The following is a 19,897-nucleotide window of genomic DNA, read 5'->3' as shown; positions in this document are numbered from 1 at the left end:
TGGGCCGCTTCCTCTGTTAGTCCTAGCGGTCACGTGACTGTCTGGTGTCTTTTAATGAGCTTCTGGGGGACGTGTTATGTGCCAAAAATAAATTAAAATATAAGTATAAAAAATTTAAACATGCAGTCGCCAACGGAAACGGTCACCATGTTATATATTAAAACGATCGTCACAAAATAGGGAACCCAGTGCAATAATTTTGTCAGTTGTAATATTTAAGAAATAAAAAAGCTATAATTAAAAATAATTATTTTTATTTTTTTATTTTTTTTAATTAAAATCTCTCCCAAAAAAACATTCTAATTGTCAAGTCCTAAGTGTCAAGTAAAAAAAAAAAGTTATTATTTTGGTTGTCAAACAAATACAAAAGTTCGGGACACTAAACCACTACATGCACAAAATCACTAAAAGTTGCCTGGACATGCAGGCCTTTTTTAGGCCCGATAATGAAAGGTACGATCAATTTCACTTAAATTGAACTACTTTTTTTGTCTTGCTGGACGACCCTTTTAACTCACAAAAAAAATAATAATACACACAGACCTTTTTATGTAGCGCAACAGCAGCGATCTGTACACGTACAAGCTAATTCATACAACTAATTTTATGTGTGATATGTAAAATAGTAAATAGGAGAGTTGAGCACAATTGGTGCTTCATAAAGCCGTATCGCTTTCACTCTGCAAAAACAGATATAAAAACTGCTTGTAAGTAGGCATTTTCTTAAAGGGTTTGTCCTTTACTATTGATGGCCCAATAGTATGATACCTCCCTGATCAACTGGTTCAGAGTAGCTCTGTCTGGAGTTACACACCTGTCCATTTTTTTTGTAGTGGATGGAGTTGGTTACTGGAGCTCTTCTCCCATTAAAGTGAAGCCCCATCCACAGCACAATGGACAGATCTCTGTAGTTTCAGTGTCAGTGTTCTGAAATGGCTTAGTCGTGGGGTCTGACTCCCACCACTCAGATATTGATGTCGTGCCTGAGGATAGGCAATTAATAAAATGGAGTAAACAACCTACTTACATGAATTGTCCCTACAATTGTGCCTGTGGTGAACCTCAGTACTGAACGTAACTAATGTAATATCTGGCCACTGTCGGAGTTGATCACACAAGCATAAACCCGTCGAATCCACTATACCTAAACATATCCTTAGGCCTTTTGCACACAACCGTGTCTGTTTATGGTCTGCAAAATACGTATGCGGTCTGTGTGCTTTTTTTATTTTATTTTTAACCCATTGACTTTAATGGGCCCGTGGTCTGCATTTTTGCTTTGCACATACATATGTCCGTTCCACAAAAAGATAGAATATGTCCCATACTTGGCCACAAAATGTGGACCATGGGCCCATTGAAGTCAGTGAAGCCACAAAAAAATGTGGATGCAAAGCTGATGGTATCCGTATTTCTCATCCGTATCATTGGACACCGGCTTGACCTTGAGTATAGCTGTTTCCACTAGGAGGCGACACTAAGCACAAAATTGTGAGCTCCTTCCTACAGGGGCTAAGCTTCTTTTAATTTATCGCGGGCGGTCGAATCCATTAGGTTGGCGGGGCATGAGTTCTCCCAGTTTCCCCCCTCCTTTATCTAGCTTCCTGGTGTGAATTATTTGCGCTTGTTGTCTGACTCCGCCCATCTCCTGCTCGGGAGAAACTCTGTGGACTCTGGCACTAGTTTTTTTTTCCGGACAGGCTGCACTAAGGGACACAGGCTGGGTAAGCTCTTTCCCCACCTTCCTACACCTTCCTACACCTTCCTCTAACTTTAGCTCTCCTACAGGTACTCGCTATGTCCGAACCCAGGCCCCAAAGCCGCCGGTCCCTTCCGTGCAACATTTTGCATGTGCTTCTTGTTGCTCAAAATTCCCATCCGGTCAGTTGGATCCCCTCTACTCCTCTTGCTCTGCTCCACCGCCAAGTGGCTCTGACCCTGTCCCAGTTGCCCTTCCTGCCCAGCCCACGGTAGAGCTGGAGTGGGTGCGCTCTCTAAGATGGTGCAGGACCTTTCCCAGTCCAACAGGGCCATTGGTGAAATGTTGGGGCGTTTGGCCGTGTGGCCACCTTCTGACCAGTCAGACTCTGGGGATCCCTCTGCTGCTCTCCATCGCGACCATCCTGCAAAACGGACCAGACCACCCTCTCCTTGAAGGGTGTCTGCGCCCCCCATTTCCTCCATCTCCCCGCCGCCTTCCAAGGAGTAAGTGTCCGCTATGGTAGACAATCTCTTTGCAGCGGTTATAGAAACCTTACAAGTTAAGGCGATCCTGTTGCTCGCCAAAAGTTTTTCCCAACCACCCAGAGTTTGAATCCTCCCTTTCCAAGGAATAGAACTTCCCTGACAGGTGTTTTGCTTTGCCGAAACGCTTAGACGTCTTATATACCTTTTTCAGAGGATTTGACCCTCCGTTATCCTGCCTGTCTAAGAATACCTCCTTGCCTATGGCGGATTGGGCTTCCTTCTCGGACCCCGGGGATAAGGAATTTGTAATCTTTTGCCACATCTGCCTTTAAAGCCGCTGGCACTGCCCTACACCTGGTTTTTGCCTCTACATGGGTCAGCAAGGCTATGACCGAGTGGGTAAACAAGCTACATCAGGGCCTCGCCTCGGAACTCATTGGAGGAACTTTCGGATATTGCAGTGCAAGTTTCCCACGCCAGCTCTTACATCTGTGAGTCCTCTCTGGACGCGACCAGGCTTTTGACCCGCTCTTCAGCCCTTTTGGTGGCTATTCGCCTTACACTGTGGCTATTTTGCTGGGTGCCGGATAATGCTTCTAAACGGGCCTTGACGTCCCTCCCTTTTGCAGGTAACGGGCTTTTCGGCAAGCATCTGGATGAGATTATCACTGATACTACAGGGGGTAAAAGCACCCATTTACCGTAGAGTAGGATGCGATTCATCAGGTCTAAAAAGCGCAGACCTCCAGCCCAAAGCAGCCAGCTGACAAATTTTGCCCCAGAGCGGAAGCGGAAGCGCAAGCCATCTTTCAAGCCTCGCCCTCCCTATACCCCCAAGTCCTCCTCTGATCGGTCATTGCATCGATGGACCCGGGGGAGTACCTGTCCTCAAAAGGCATCAAGGACGCTTATTTCCATGTTCCCATCTGCGTCAGTCACCAGAAATATCTTTGGTTCGCAGTGGGACCTTTTCATTACCAGTTTGTGGCCTTCCCGTTCGGTCTTGCCACGGCTCCCAGGATCTTTACCAAGCTTCTGGCCTCAGTCATGGCTCTGCTTCATGCCAGGGGGATAGTAGCGATTCAGGACGATTTCCTGATCAAGGGTTCGTCATTCAGGACAACAGCGGACAGCCTACGCATTGTCCGGGGACACCCTGGAATGCTTCGGATGGGTTCTGAACCTGTCAGTCATGTCTTCACCCATCTCGACAGCTGATGTTTCTGGGAATGCGGTTCGATACCGATCGGGCCAAGATATTTTTGCCCCCTAGACAAACGCTCCACTCTCCGTCGTCAGAACCTCTCCTTGTTGCGGCCTCAGACTCCTCACATTCGCCAGTGCATGAGGGCTCTGGGCTACATGGTCTCTTCCTTTGAAGCAGTGCCCTATGAGCAGTTCCATACCAGGGCTCTTCAGCTGCACATTCTGACCATTTAGGACTGTTCTCTGGCCTCCCTGGAACGACTCATCCGTCTCTCAGACCTTCGGTGGTGGTTGATTTCTCCAATGCTCACATCGGGCCGCTTCTTCCTCCCCACTCCGCTGGATAGTGTTGACGACTGACACCAGTCTCCGGGGCTAGGAGGGAGTTCTGGACAATCTCTTGGAACGCTCCATTCCGATCAATATTCTAGAATTGCACACGATTTGCCTCTTTCTGGTTCATTGGACGGACCATCTCTGTGGGTGTCCAGTTTGGGCTCAATGCAACAACTCCACGGCAGTCGCATATCTAAATCGCCACCAGGGCGACACCCAGAGCCCTGCAGCCATGTCGGAAGCAGCGCTTATCCTCTACTGGGCGGAAAGCCATGTTCCAGTTCTGTCGGCAGTTCATATCCCCGGCGTCAATAACTGGATCGCCAACTTTCTCAGCCGAGAGAGACTCTATCCCGGCTAATGGGCTCTGCATCCACAGGTCTTTCTCGCAATCTGCGAGCAATGGTGTCGGCTGGATGTGGGTCTCATGGCCTCCCGTTTCAACCGCAAGGTAGAGAACTTTGTTTCGCGGTCCAAGGAACCTCTGACTCAGGCTTCGAATGCCCTTGTGAGCCTGTGGACGCAGTTTACATTTCCTTATGTGTTCCCTCTTCCGTGACCTCTCTGGAAAATCAGGTCTGAAGGTCTGCCCGTCATTCTCGTTGCCCCGTCATTCTCTTTGCCCCAGGACTAACCCTGGCGTCTTTCCCTTCAGGAGGACCTCTTGTCTCTGGGACCGATCTTCCACCCGAATTTAGGGTCGCTACATTTAACGGCATGGCTGTTGAAGCTGCCGTACTAAGAGCTCGGGATTTCTCAGATGCTGTTGTCCAGACCATGATTCTGGCTAGGAAACAGTCGCCCTCCTGGATTTATCACCGGACCTGGAAGTCCTACTTTAGTTGGTGGGAACGTCACCAGTTGTCTCCCATTCGGTTCTCGTTGCAGCAACTCTTGTCTTTTCTGCAGTCAGGCATGGGCTTGGGACTGGCTCTCGGTTCCCTCAAAGGGCAAGTTTCAGCCCTTTCCATTCTTTTTCAGCGAGATTTGGCTTCACTTTCTGTGGTTCTGACCTTTCTGCAGGGGGTGGCGCACGCTGCGCCCCCTTACCGGCCTCCGTTGAATCCTTGGGACCTTAATCTGGTGCTCTCCAGTCCTCTCCGTTTGAGCCTTTGCAGCAGGTGTCCCTTTGGCTTCCTGTCCCACTCCTTTTTGGTGGCAGTCACTTCCATCTGTAGGGTGTCGGAACTAGCGGCTCTTTCCTGTCGGCCGCCCTTCCTTATTCTCCATCAGGACAAGGTAATCCTTCGTACAGTCCTTCCTTCCGAAGGTTGTGTCGGCATTCCATCTCAATGAAGAGATCATTCTTCCTTCCTTTTATCCTGCCCCGTCTCATCCTCGTGAGCAGTCACTCCACACTCTATTTGGTTCGGGCCATTCGCATCTATCTGTCTCTGACGTCCTCTTTCCGACGGACGGATTCATTATTTGTCATTCCAGAGGCACCGAGACGAGGGCTGGCTGCGTCCAAAGTTTCCATTTCCCAATGGATTCCTTTAGCCATTGTGGAAGCGTGACCGGGCTCCGCCCTTCCGGGTTACTGCTCATTCTGCTCGGGCAGTGGGGGCCACTTGGGCTGTACATCATGGGGCTTCGGCCCTTCGGGTGTGCAAGGCTGCTACCTGGTCATAGTTGATAGTGCAAACCTTTGCATCTTCTAACGCTTCTCTGGGGCGCTGAGTTTTGCAGACGGCAGTTCTCTGGCCGGATAGTTCCTTCGTTTATGACTCACCCCTGGGACTGCTCTGTAACGTCCCAAGGTGAAGCCTGTGTCCCCCCAATGATACGGATGAGAACTAGATTTTTGTTCTTGATGTAAAATCTGTTTCCCTTCCGTTCATTGGGGGATACAGCTCCCACCCATTCTCTCTGGTTACGGACCTCGTTGTGGCCTGCGTGATTCTGGGTTTGTACATTGTTTGGTTTTCCTGTTTTTCCTTTTGCTTCTTCTACTGCTTTTGCACAAACAGTTTTAGCTTAGTCCCTGTAGGAAGGGTGCCTAGTGTTGCCTCCTAGTGGCAACAGCTATACCCAAGGTCAAGCCCTAGGGCCCCCCCCCCCCCCCCCCCCCCCAAAATGAACAGAAGAGAAACCGATTTTACAGTAAGTATAAAAATCATCTAGTTTTTGCGGACTGCAAAATACATACGGTCATGTGCATTAGTCCTAAGTCTACTGTGTATACCCCAGTTGGCAATTACATTAAACCACTGACAGGTGAAGTGAATACCATTGATTGTTGGGGAGGTATCTGAGCAGCCCTGTCTTCTTGCTGTTTTAGCTCAACTCCAGCTCCAGCAAATGGCACAGCAGCAACAACAACAGTTTCAGCAGCAGCAAGTAGCTGCCCTCCAGCAGCAGCAGCAACAACAACAACAACAACAACAACAACAACAACACCAGCAGCAACAACAGCAGCAGCAATTTCAAGTTGCTCAGCAGAATGTAATGCAACCACAGCAGCAGCAACAGTTTCAGATGGCCGTGGCTGCAGCACAGCAGCAGCAACAAGCACAGCAGCAGCAGCAGCAGCTTCAAGTGGCAGCTCAGCAGCAGCAGCATATGTTGAAACTACAGATTCAGCAGCAACAGCAGCAGAACCAGCAGCAGGTAAGTAAAAAATAAAAAATAAATGACGTGAAATTCTATATGCAGGCAAAAAAAATATAATAATCTAATTTCCCATGTACCTTTTAAAGGGCTTCTGTCACCCCACTAAACGCATATTATTTTTTTGTCTACTTATAATCCCTATCCTGCCATATTGCCATACATTGTTATAAATAATTTTCGTTCAGTAGATTTAGCCAAAAACTTACTTTTATGATATGCTAATTACCTTTCTACCAGCAAGTAGGGCGTCTACTTGCTGGTAGTAGCCGCAGAAAACCGCCCCCTCCTTGTGTTGATTGACAGGGCCAGCCGCAATCTCCTCCGGCCGGCCCTGTCAGCATTTAAAAAATCGCGAGCCTGTGTTGATTCGGTGCAGGCGCTCTGAGATAAGGAGGCGCGCCGATGACGTCGCTGATAGAAGAGTAGACAAAAAAAAATGCGTTTAGTGGGGTGACAGAAGCCCTTTAATTTGTTTACTTCATTCACACTCCCTATTGTTTTATGATGTGACGTGCTGTGATAGATAGATATTTATTTTATTATTCTATTTTCAGGTCAGTCTGTGTATTTAAACCATAATTTTGCAGTGCATGCTAGAAATTTCTACTCAATTTGATATACCATTTTTAACGGACCTGTCAACCTCTCTCACCTTGTTTGCTTTCGTAACTACTTGCGCCCCCCTATGTAATAACAATTCGGAGACGTGTTTTTTCATATAACTGTTATTCCTAGTGAATGTTATGAATTATTTTCAAGCAGTTTGCAGTAAAGGTGCAACTAAGTGTTACCAGTTGGGGGTGGTGTCCCTGTACATTATAACACTACACAGTCTGCAGTTGACAGCACTGATTGGATAAAGACAAAACCTCACTGGTAACACCTAGATAGATCTTTATTGTAGACTGCTGGCAATTCATTCATACATTTCTAGCAGGAATAATAGAGGCATAGAGATTTTTGAAAATATTCTTCAAACCAATTACATGTAGATTAAAATCGTTTGGCCACCTGCACACATTGCGGAATGTTTTTTTTTTTTTTTTTTTTCCCACTTGGAAAAATTAAAGATTAAAAAAAATCTCATGTACAATTTGAATTTATTAACTTTTTCTGCACAGAAATTGACCTGCCACGCTCATTTTAAAATCTGCAGTATGTCACTCCTAGAACACGTGAAGGAGAGGAGCCTCAGAACCACATTTGGGGCAACTAGATGTGTCACAAACACCTAATTTATAAAGCAACAAAGTTGTCCTGTATACCCTATGTATCAAATATTGCGAGGGTCTGTGCGCCTCACACAATGACAGTGATGGTCCTATAGATAACCCCTCCAATGCCAATTGTGTATCTGTTAAAGAACCAATGTCCTGTGATGACTTGTCCCATACTGTCAATGGAAAATATTCATGATAAAATTAAGGCAATAGTCTATAAAAGAAAAAACTGAAATCGCCCCTTTTGTCCCACCCCCACTCCTAATCTGCTCTGCCAAGATGGATGCATGAATAGTAATATCCATTGTTTTGCTCTGCGCCCCTTAGACACGACAAAGTTGCAGGGATTGGAGGATTGTACCCTTTTAAAATGAATGTTGAGGCCTGTGGCAAAACCTCATCAAATCAGCACCAAAAGCTGGTAGTATTCCGGTTTAGGTGCGGAAACACACAGAAATCCACAGGAAAATTGGTGCAGGTACCCTAAGTAAAACACTGTTCAGAAGAGATATGCAGGGAGCTGCATTCACTTTACTGGGGCTGCACTACAATCTCTGGTGCAGAAAAAAACCTTCTCACAATTGGTGGGTTTCCCAGGGTTTGCACCCGCCACTGATTATAAAGGGATTGCATATCCTAGCGAGGTATGTTACTATGACATTATCTTCATTACATGGATTCTCTGGGCTTTGCCTAAATCCTGTGTATCAACTAACCTGTTGAAGATTGACAGTTTCAGTAGTACTTGCCCTTCGTCAGGCTGCCGATTCCATGATTTCTGCTGTGATCATATGCCTGCTCGGCTGGCTGCAAGCTGTTTGTCCCCAACCAGAGGTGCTCATGTTTCTTCCTGTTCAGCTGCATGTACATTTGACGGCTGAACAGGAAGAAAGAGCACATCTGATCAGGATCTCAGTGGAACAGCCTGCAGCCAGTAGAGCGATCACAGCCAAGACTGCAAAATCAGTTGCCCAATGGAAGGATAAGTATTGCTGAACATTTCTGTTTACCACAGGTTAGCTGATACACAGAATGTCATTAAAGCCCAAAGAACTCCTTTAATTTGCAACTGCTAAATCTGGATATAAAAAAAGTTTATTCAGTTTGCTCTTCATCTGTGACATACATTTTATTTTTTAAAATGTTTTATTTTATTTTTCTCATTAGCAATTACAGCAACAGCAAATGACTCAACAAATGGCAGCGCATATCCAACGAATACATCAACAGCAACAACAGCAACAGCAGCAGCAGCAACAGCAAGCCATGCAACAGCCTTTGCAGCAACAGCAAATGCAGCAACAGGTTATGCCGCTCCGGTTACAGCAGCAGCAGGTGGCACAGAGTCAACAGCAGTTGCTTTCTACACAGCCCCAGTCTCAGCCTCTGCTACAACAAGGTCAGACTCTGCAAGGACAGATTCCTTCACAGGTTATGTCTGTAACACTTACACCGCAGCAGCAACAACAGCAGCAGCTCAAGATAATCCAGGTATTTATCTGCACGTAGAGCTGTACTGCACCTATTTCTTTTTTTAAGCTATAGGCAACAAATTTGTTTTCTATCTTAGCAGATTCAAGCGCAAGTGCAAGCACAGCAGCATGCTCAACAGGCCCAGCAGCAGGCTCAGCAGGCCCAGCAGCAGGCTCAGCAGCAGGCTCAACAGGCTCAGCAGCAGGCTCAACAGGCCCAGCAGCAGGCTCAGCAGCAGGCCCAGCAGCAGGCTCAACAGGCACAGCAGCAGGCTCATATGGCAGCAGCAGGATCCCAGGTAAGGTTCTGGAGCAGCTGTACAATCCTCTCTCTGCATGTGTTTTATTCTTTATGTTCCCAACTGCAGCCAAAGCCTTTTAAAGCAGCATTGCAGGTTTATATCAAAATCATTCAAAATTATTTTACTGACTTATCAGATCTGCCTCCAAACCCCCTAGATATCTGTGCCTTGCTTAGTGGGCTCTTCGTATTCAGTGTTATCCTGTCACTTTGAACTTGCACTGCTCCTTTAATTCTCGGTTTTCTGTGGTGGGTGTAAAAAATATTGCCTGCTGGTTTTTAGTGGCGCCATTGTGGTTATTGCTGCAAAAACCCAGATGTCTGTGAATAAAAACAGCCCTGCTCTAATAAATTCTATTGTGCTCCACGTTAAACATGGAAAAGTACATGTACTGCAAGGTGTATGTAATGGCTAATGTAACGGGCTTTTGCATTGGTCATAGGAGACTGCTTGTACTTGGGAAGCTTGGCTTGCTTATGAGCAAGCGTGTATACTGCAGCTGAGGTGCATCTAAGGGTTATAGAGTTGGCGTTTTTCATTGACGGACCCTTCCAGTTTTGTATCTTGCTTAATGTTCTCTTTTATTGTGGAAGTTCTCCTGTATTGACTGTGTTTCACACTTGATGTCACATGCATAGGGGTATAAAAATTGTTTCTTTACAGGGGTATTAGGACAGGCCATAGATATCTGATAGGTCCAGATCGCATCAGACAATATAGCACCGAGAGCTTGGCTGTTTCTGTAACTCGTACCACCTCTCGATACATTTGGGCGGTCAGCAATTGGCCTGTGGATATGCCAAAGATGAGATTACCCCTTTTAAATAGACACCTTAAATGGGTTGTCTAAGTTACCTAAAAAGGAGTCCCATGCCACTAAAAACCTTTAAAATGCAATCTATTTCTTTAAAATAAAGAGTTACTTTACTTTCACACAGTTTCATTTCATTCAATAGAGAATGGTGTAACTAGCAAATTTCTTCATTAAAAAAATGTCTGCGTCCATGTGAAAAGCTAGACCCTATAGGGGTCTCACTTCCACCTAATTTTCAGTCTACTGCAAAGATCTGTCCCTGATAACAGATACTCAGAAGACGGATGAGAGAAGGGGGGGGGGGGGGGGGGTCAGAGCTAGCTGAGATCCTGATAAAAGAACTAGGGATCGACCGATATTGATTTTTTAGGGCCGATACCGATAATTTGTGAACTTTCAGGCCGATAGCCGATAATTTATACCGATATTCTGGGAATTTTCATTTTTGAAAAAAAAATTAAAATTCCCACAAATCTGCTGAAAATTAATGTTTATTGTTAATGTGTATTTTTTTTTTTTTTTTGTAAATCTTTCTTTTTCATTTATATTTAATATTTTGGTGTTTTTTATTTTTATTACTTTTTTTTTTTTTTAAACTAACTTTTAGCCCCCTTAGGGACTAGAACCCTTGTCCTATTCACCCTGATAGAGATCTATCAGGGTGAATAGGAGCTCACACTGTCCCTGCTGCTCTGTGCTTTGTGCACACAGCAGCATGGAGCTTATCATGACAGCCAGGGCTTCAATAGCGTCCTGGCTGCCATGGTAACCGATCGGAGCCCCAGCATTACAGGGGGAGGAGACACTGCTTCCTTCTCCCCTGTGCTGCTGCTGAGGGAACACGGAGAGCGCTGTCAGCAGCGCGATCTGTGTTCCCAGGACGTTATCGGAATATCGGCAAAATAAATGCCGATACCGATAACGTTCAAAATCCTGAATATCGGCCGATAATATCGGTAAATCCGATAATCGGTCGATCCCTAAAAAGAACGGCTTCTACCCTGCTTATGAATCCACAGGCGTGTCCTGCCTTTCTGTAAATGTGATTTATCACTCCTGATCTGTTCTGGGAGACCCAGAGCTGAAAACAAACATAGTGAGAAGTAAGGGAAAGGCTGTCACAGCAGTACAGTGCTGGCCGAAGAGACATGCCTACTGCTCGTGAGCTGTGCAACTGAAGCCTCAAATGGCATAATCTGGCTGGAAAAAAAACATTAGGGAATCCCAAACTAACTGTTCCTTCACAGTTATTGTATGATTGTACAAAGAAGCACAGCCATTATGCAAACTTTTTTTTCTTTTCTTTTCTTTTTTTGTACACTTAAAGGCTATGTACACCTTCGGAGGCAATTTTCAATGATTGCATGTTACTCATTTTTGGCAAAAAAAAATTTCAATTGGCCTTTATTTAAAAATATTGGACTGTTCTGTCTGAAAGGGTTAAAGTTTTTTTTTTTTTTAAGCTGTGTGACTGGTACTTTCACTTTGTGCTGATCATCTAATAACCCTTGTGGTCAAGGCTCCGGGGGGAGTGTGGGAACGAAGGAGGAGACACTGGACATGGTGGGACCTAACTGGCTAGTGGTGTGCCTTTAGCCATGTAACGCGGGTAGCCAAAAAAGGGGGCAAAACATGGATTTAGGCAGTTTATTATTTGAGAATTTACAAGACCAAACTGGAGAAAGCTTTGGCGATCTCGACCCGTGGATGTGGGATGTAACTGGAGAAACATGAAGATTGCCATCGTCCCATCTTTCGTATGACGTGAGCGGGAACGCCATGTTTGGAAGCTGCGGATGCGGCCCCTATCCGGAAAGAGTGTCTGGAGATGGAGGCAGCGTGGAACCCCAGACCTGAAACTATGGAACGAATGTGCCTGATGAACTGCGCGGATGTCAGTGAAAGCACAGGGAAAGGCAGTAAGGGGCTGTCGGGAGTTCTCTCGTGGAGAATGCAGAGTAGCTGATTGAACACTGACACTGGGCACCAAGGATTGGACGAATTGAAATACTCGATCTGTACCGGTGGACCAACTTGGGAGGTTTTGGAGGAAAGTAGAGAGAAGGTGAAGTGGTCTGAACTACGACTGAGCTGACTGATTGCCGGCCCTGGGTTCTGGGCTGAGGTGCAGCAGAATTCCCCAGGCCTGAGGAACCCATAGAAGCTGAGATAGAGGGCAGCTTTGAGGATCAGACTTCGGAAAGGGCCAAAAGGACTGCCATCTAGGGCGGCAGAAATTTTTGGGAATAAATCCCCTGTGACTGGTTGTCTGGAGGGGGTGGAAGGAGAAGAGAGCTTCTGGATGCCTCTCAAGGCCGCCTTGACCGCCTGGGAGGAGAAAGAGGTATGACTGGGGTGACTGATCATGTGGTGGTGCTGGATGCCCGCTAGGTAGAGTCTGATGGTGTTGTGGGACAATCGGAGCTCTTTGTGGCAGTATGCCAGGAAGGCCAGGATGAAAGAGACTCTGTCCCTGTCCCCCCTGGGATGAAGGTGTGCAAACCGCCTGAAGGTGTTCCACCCCGTTAGATAGTTGCGGGCTGAATTGACCGAGAGTGACCTGCAGATGAGATCGTGGGCTGCGGAAATGTACTCCTCTAGTCCATGATCAGGGCTTCAAACCCTGGTGGGTTGATCCCGACTCTCTGTGCTCCCGGCATGACCTGAAAAAACAAATTGAAGTTTAAACGGGACAGAGCATCGGCTGCGGTATTTTTCTTGCCCTCTATGTGCCTGCAGGTGACATGAAAATTATTCTGGAGAGACAGCCAGGTGAGCTTACGGACCAGACGCATGACCTTTGGTGAGCTGGACCTACCCCTGGCGAGGATGTCGACGACTGCCTGGTTGTCGGTCATGAAGCACACCGGCCTGTTACTCCATGACTGCCCCCAGATGAGAGCGGGCTGCGACTATGGGGTAGACCTCGAGCAGGGGAGAGGACCTGGCAGCCTCCTGGTCCGAAGAGACCTGCGTGGGCCAAGGACCCGCAGACCATTGGTCCCCACAGATGGCCCCGAAACCGAGAGAAGCAGCAGCATCGGAGAAAACCAAGGGGGAGGCATCGTCCCACTGAGGAACGAAGAGGGAGATGCCATTCCAACTGGACAAGAATAGGGACCACATGGCCAGATCTGCCAACGCATCGCGTCCGAGGCAGATGAGGGCATGCTGATCAGAGGCTGTTGGGAGGAGTCTGAGCAGGCCGGCGGTGAATGATCTGCCCTGCGGCATGATCCTGGCGGCAAAGTTGAAGGACCCCAATAGAGACTGGAGTTCCAACTTTGACACCGTGCGGGTACCCACAAGCCTGGCCACTGAGTCCTTTAGCCTGCTTAGTTTGTCCAGGGGAAGGCTGGCCTCCATTTTGACTGTGTCCAGGGTGATGCCCAGAAAGGTGATTACCCTGGAGGGGCCTTCCACCTTTGCTGGGGCCACTGGAACTTTCAGGCGATCGAACAGGCTGAGGAGGCTGTCCAGCCTGTCCGGGGCATGCTCGGGCTGCTCGATGAGCAAGAAGTCGTCCAGATAATGGATGACCCTCGGGCAGTGGACGTGATTGACCAGGACCCAGTGAAGTGCTTGGGCGAACTGGTCAAAGAGCCAAGGACTGCTCTTTGACCCGAACGTCAAGCGGGTGGCAAAATAATATTTTGCCCTCCATTTGATGCCGTAGAACTTCCACAGGTGGGGCAGGATAGGCAGCAACTTGAAGGTATCGGAGATGTCCGCTTTTGACAACCAAGCTCCTGCCCCGACCTGTAAGATGAGCTCCACGGCCTCGTCCAGTGAAGAGTACTGCATGGAGAATTCGTCCGACGGGACCAGGGAATTTAGGCTGGGGGTGCTGGATGCATGAGGGGCGGACAGGTCATAGATCAATCTTTTTATTGGTGGATTTTTTGGTCACCAAACCTATGGGGCTGACTCGGTACACAGGGAAAGGGGATTCAGCAAATGGACCGATCATGAAGCCCTTCTGTAACTCCGCCTCCAGCAGTTCGTCCACCGCCCCGGGATCCGCAAGAGAAGAGAGAAGGTTGGGGCACTCATGAGTGGTCTGTGGAAGGGTGACTAGCCCTGTATGAAACCCCTCCGCAAAACCCTGTTTGAGGAACAGGACAAAACTGGGGTCATGATGTTGCTGGAGGAGGGAGAGTAACAGGTTAATGTTGACCCCGCCTAGTCACGGGCGTTTGGCCGTGCGTTGGGAACAAGAGGACTGAGGGTGGGCCCTAAAACAAATGGAGCAGATGTGCAAGGCTTTGCACTTATCGAAACTGCAGAAACCCAGGTTAAAGTTATTGCAAATCTGATTCTTTCCTAGAAAGGTGATGGGACGACCTAGTTTGTCCGTGGCGGGGTTGGGTTTCTGTGCTCCGGAGCTAAACATTGGCCTGGCAGGGGATGGGTTAGGGACATGGGGGCACCAGTCAGAAGAATGGAGAACTGACTGGCAACCGGCACAGGCAGGGGATTTCAGCCCGGCGAAATGCCTGCAAAAAATCTCCATGTCCAAAACCGCCCAGTTGGTGACATGCTGGTGCTGGAGGAACGCTGCTGCCGCTTTGGCGGAGAAGGACCGGTGATACTCATAAAAAGCGGAACCGCCATATTTGTATCCCAACTCGGTGACCTTGTACATGTATGTGTCCAGTTCCTCCCTGCGGTGGGGATGAATGGAACACACGATGTCCCGGTACAGGCTGAAGGTCAGCATGAATTCGGGGATGGTCAGCTTCTTATTGAGGCGGACGTCTTTGGACCTCAGTACCACTGACACATCACCGCAGGCGATTGTCTGGTTTTCGTCCGTGTCATGGGTGGAGATCAGGATGGCGGCCAAATTGATGTCCTTCCCTGCCAGGATATCCCGCCTGATGTTCTCTGGTATGAAGAAAGCGGGGGCGATGTCGGGCGAAGCAAGGCTTGTACCTGGGGTGCTAGCGTGGGAGGTCGAAGGAACGGCTTCGGGCTCTGCGGGAGGAGGAGGCGTGGCAATCGTGTTCTCGACGGCCTGGAGTCGATGTGCGATATTGAAGACGCCAGGTTGTTGATGGTTGCGTGGAGTTGGGTCAAGGAGAGCTGAATAGTTGACATGGAGACCAGGTCTTCGGAGGCTCCGGGTGGTTCGGGAGCCCTGGGTGACTGGGGAAAGAGCAGGCGATACAATTCCGCCTTTCGCGCTGATGCCGAGTGGCGGATCCCTTTCCTTTTGAGCTCGGCGACCAGCCTGGGGATGGTCCAGTGTCTGTAGGATGCGCGGCTGGCTGCCTCGGAGACCGCTGATTCTGGGATGGACATTGAGTCCTCAATGTCTGATACGTGAGACATGATATCGGGGAGAGGGCACGCCGTTTGAGTCGGACCCTGTTGGGAGGATCTGAATTGAAAAGACAAACTCATGCAAGAGAAACCCCAAAAAAGGGGGGAAAAAATAAAAAAAATAAAAAAATTCTTACCTTGAGCCAAGCGGAATTTGGGGTGGAAAAGGGGGAACCTGGGAACGAGCAAAACCCGGGAAGGTCCACGGGGAGGGTGAGACTTTGCACCTCGTAACCTGGGATTTGTGAGTGAGGTGGAAATTTAACAGGTACCTGCGTGGAGAGGTACACCAACAACATTTCTGAAAACTGAACTTACGCGGATGACGATCAGGAAAAGAACCAGACCTGAATGAGGGAAGAAAGAAATGACAACCTGAGCGGGTCAGGAATTAAACGAGAGTGATGGAACGTGCCGGATGATCGGACTGAAGACCTCATGGTGTGCCGGGAGATGGTTGCTGGAGAAGAAGACGGTGCCATAGCCGAGTGGCCCTTATGAAGCTGTGATGGCAAGATAAGAAACGAGAATGGAGGTAGGTGAAAGACGAAACATGAAAAACAAAAAGGAGAAGGGAAGGAGACAAGAACGGGGCCTGACAGGGCAGGCGGACATGAAAAACCTGAACGTACCAGGTGAACAGGACATGAAGAGTGACGGAAAACGACAAGAAACCGAACGTATCAGGTGACAGGACATGAAGTGAAAACCGAACGTAACAGGAGACAGGACATGAAGCGAACCTGGACGTATCAGGTGGCAGGACGTGAGGAGTGACAGGACATGAAGGGAACCTGAATTCAAGGTGACTGGACAAGAGGAAAACCTGAACGTGTCAGGTGACAGTACATGAAAATGAACCTGAACGTATCAGGTGACGGGACATGAAAAACGAGCCTGAACGTATCAGGTGACCGGACACGAAACGAACCTGAACGTATCAGGTGACCGGACACGAAACGAACCTGAACGTATCAGGTGACCGGACACGAAACGAACCTGAACGTATCAGGTGACCAGACACGAAACGGAAACCTGAACGTATCAGGGGACCGGACGCGAAACGGAAACCTGAACGTATCAGGGGACCGGACGCGAAACGGAAACCTGAACGTATCAGGGGACCGGACGCGAAACGGAAACCTGAACGTATCAGGGGACCGGACGCGAAACGGAAACCTGAACGTATCAGGGGACCGGACGCGAAACGGAAACCTGAACGTATCAGGGGACCGGACGCGAAACGGAAACCTGAACGTATCAGGGGACCGGACGCGAAACGGAAACCTGAACGTATCAGGGGACCGGACGCGAAACGGAAACCTGAACGTATCAGGGGACCGGACGCGAAACGGAACCTGAACGTATCAGGGGACCGGACGCGAAACGGAAACTGAACGTATCAGGGGACCGGACGCGAAACGGAAACCTGAACGTATCAGGGGACCGGACGCGAAACGGAAACCTGAACGTATCAGGGGACCGGACGCGAAACGGAAACCTGAACGTATCAGGGACCGGACGCGAAACGGAAACCTGAACGTATCAGGGGACCGGACGCGAAACGGAAACCTGAACGTATCAGGGGACCGGACGCGAAACGGAAACCTGAACGTATCAGGGGACCGGACGCGAAACGGAAACCTGAACGTATCAGGGGACCGGACGCGAAACGGAACCTGAACGTATCAGGGGACCGGACGCGAAACGGAAACCTGAACGTATCAGGGGACCGGACGCGAAACGGAAACCTGAACGTATCAGGGGACCGGACGCGAAACGGAAACCTGAACGTATCAGGGGACCGGACGCGAAACGGAAACCTGAACGTATCAGGGGACCGGACGCGAAACGGAAACCTGAACGTATCAGGGGACCGGACGCGAAACGGAAACCTGAACGTATCAGGGGACCGGACGCGAAACGGAAACCTGAACGTATCAGGGGACCGGACGCGAAACGGAAACCTGAACGTATCAGGGGACCGGACGCGAAACGGAAACCTGAACGTATCAGGGGACCGGACGCGAAACGGAAACCTGAACGTATCAGGGGACCGGACGCGAAACGGAAACCTGAACGTATCAGGGGACCGGACGCGAAACGGAAACCTGAACGTATCAGGGGACCGGACGCGAAAGGAAACCTGAACGTATCAGGGGACCGGACGCGAAACGGAAACCTGAACGTATCAGGGGACCGGACGCGAAACGGAAACCTGAACGTATCAGGGGACCGGACGCGGATGTTTTTACGCGCCCAGGAGCGGAGCCCGGCTGCAAACCCCCACAAGGCCGGGGGGCGTCGCTCAGGGGAATGCATCCGGGCTCCCAGCAGGGTGATCCCGGGCGTCAGATGCGCAGACAGTCCCCCGGGAGGGGAATGGCGAGGCAGGGGTTAAAAAGTGGCGGAGACAGTGCGCCTCCTGCCAAATGGCTCAGGGACGCCCAGCAGTCTGAATGTCTGTGCCGGACAGCGGGTGATCTGGACGGAGGCACTCGTGCTGTGGCGGGATCCCATGCAGGGTGGACCCTTCACCTGGACAATTTCGCACCCACTAACCAACAATGGACACCCAGACTGCCCTGACATGTATCCCAGAGACCGGACCCCCATGCCCCAGCGGGGGGAGTGATGAGGAGACCGGTCCCGAGAAACGGGGCAGGAGGCGGGCGGGAAAGGAGGCGTGTCGTTCCGGCTGGTTTGGAATGCGAGGCAGCGGGCGGTCATGCGCAGATGCGGGCGACAGTGAGCGGCGAACTTCTCAAGCCCGGAGGAATGCGTGGAGGCGCGCGGCAGACGGCGGCCGCGCGAGGACCCGACCTGTAAGAAGATGAAGGCACCGTGCCTACTTACCGACGCCGCTGAGGAGATCGACGGAGCCGGGAGACGCAGTCGCCGCTACACGCTGGAGCTGGGAGCCGGAACCGGAAGTCGCACAGGTAAGACGTCACCACACTGCGCGATGCCGACACCTGGGAGGAGAGCGTGGGGCCGGCTAAATACCCTACGCCCCTCCCACAAATGCAGGCTGGGAATCCAGCCTGCCATACTTATCTCTAATCTACTAAGAGGTCATTAACACTTATTTAAGCCACATTCTTAACCGTAAGATGAAAACTAAGCTATAATGAGTGTTTATAATGTCAAAGATCAGGAATAAGGAGTCCCTCTGCTCCTGGTCTGACAGAAAAGAGAAAATCCAAAGGATGCCATATTTTCAATAAAGACCTATTTATTTCTTTTTTTATCTCAAAATGAGTACAATGCAATAATAATAAAAGAAAAATGCCCCCAAAGGTGTACATAGCTTTTTAAGGCATTTGGTGGCATGGGGACTATAGAGACGCGTGTGTGTGTGTGTGTGTGTGTATATGTATAGATAGATATAGATAGATATATATATATATATATATATATATATATATATATATATATATATATATATATATATATATATACACACACACACACACACTTTTAACCTTTGTAATTTATGTTGGCGGGGGGGGGGGGGGGAAGCATCTGAGCTCTTGTTTTGTGTATGTATGCATGGGTAGAGATCCTATAAACTTTCATTTTTTTTTTTTTTTTTTTTTTTTTTTTTTTTTCCCCCTTCCATACAAAAATAGGTAGCCGCAACATCTCCGCAAGCAATTTAGTTGAGTAGATGTTGTGTGGATTGATGAGGAACACTTTTGTGCTGTTTCCGCGTGTTATGGTTACATTAAGTGTTAATTGGGTCATGTACATCATTGCTGGGCACTTTAGAATCAGTACAAGATGCTCTTTTCAAGGACATATTGTGATGTCCAGCCTAAGAAAAGTGCATCTTTGTATAACACTTCCCCATTCCAACTACTCTACAGAAGCTTTCATTCTCCCAGTCCACCTTCTTTTACATTGTGACCATTCATCTCTGATCTAGAAAAATTCTCGGGAGCCAGAATGCCTAAAAATGAATTTCTGGCAACTGTACATCTTTTCAGTAGCAGCGGGGTACACAAGCAGTATGTTAGGAGCTGATGATGGAGCTGGATTCCGTCCCATTAGATTAGGAAAAGCCTTCCACAAAATATACAGCTTCTGCACGTTGTGGATGAGAACTAAGGCTTAGGCCAGTAAATTCTCTGCAGCACATAAAGCAAGGACAGATATGAACAAATGTTCAGCACAGTATACACATTGTATTCAATGGCTTTACTAAATGTGCTGCAAAAAGCCCATAACCATACATAAATTGTGTTGTAATAGTTAAAAAGCAACCATGTGATGTCACAAGATATAATCGCACAACTGAATTACTAAAGACATTGATTCTGGTCTTTTTTAAAACTTTTTTTCTTTAAGATTCCTGTACACTTGTAGTTGTGGTATTCGCCGGTATAGGTAATGGTAGGCGATCAGCCATGTCCTCCTCCT

At 48.6% G+C, this 19,897-nt stretch overlaps 1 protein-coding gene across 2 annotated transcripts in view; it reads left to right on the top strand.

Annotated features, from left to right (window-relative positions):
• Positions 1-19,897, top strand: part of MED15 (mediator complex subunit 15) — a 47,886-nt gene that overhangs the window by 11,896 nt on the left and 16,093 nt on the right. For both annotated transcript variants that reach the window (XM_044275513.1, XM_044275512.1), the window contains exons 6-8: positions 6,011-6,339; positions 8,730-9,053; positions 9,133-9,333. In XM_044275513.1, coding sequence (XP_044131448.1) covers positions 6,011-6,339; positions 8,730-9,053; positions 9,133-9,333 — 854 coding nt within the window. The remainder of the gene's footprint in view (positions 1-6,010; positions 6,340-8,729; positions 9,054-9,132; positions 9,334-19,897) is intronic.

This window comes from Bufo gargarizans, chromosome 1 (assembly GCF_014858855.1).
Source record: "Bufo gargarizans isolate SCDJY-AF-19 chromosome 1, ASM1485885v1, whole genome shotgun sequence".
Classification (NCBI taxonomy): domain Eukaryota; kingdom Metazoa; phylum Chordata; class Amphibia; order Anura; family Bufonidae; genus Bufo; species Bufo gargarizans.
The sequence above is the reverse complement of the archived record's forward strand: the minus strand, read 5'-3'. Positions and strand labels throughout refer to the sequence as shown.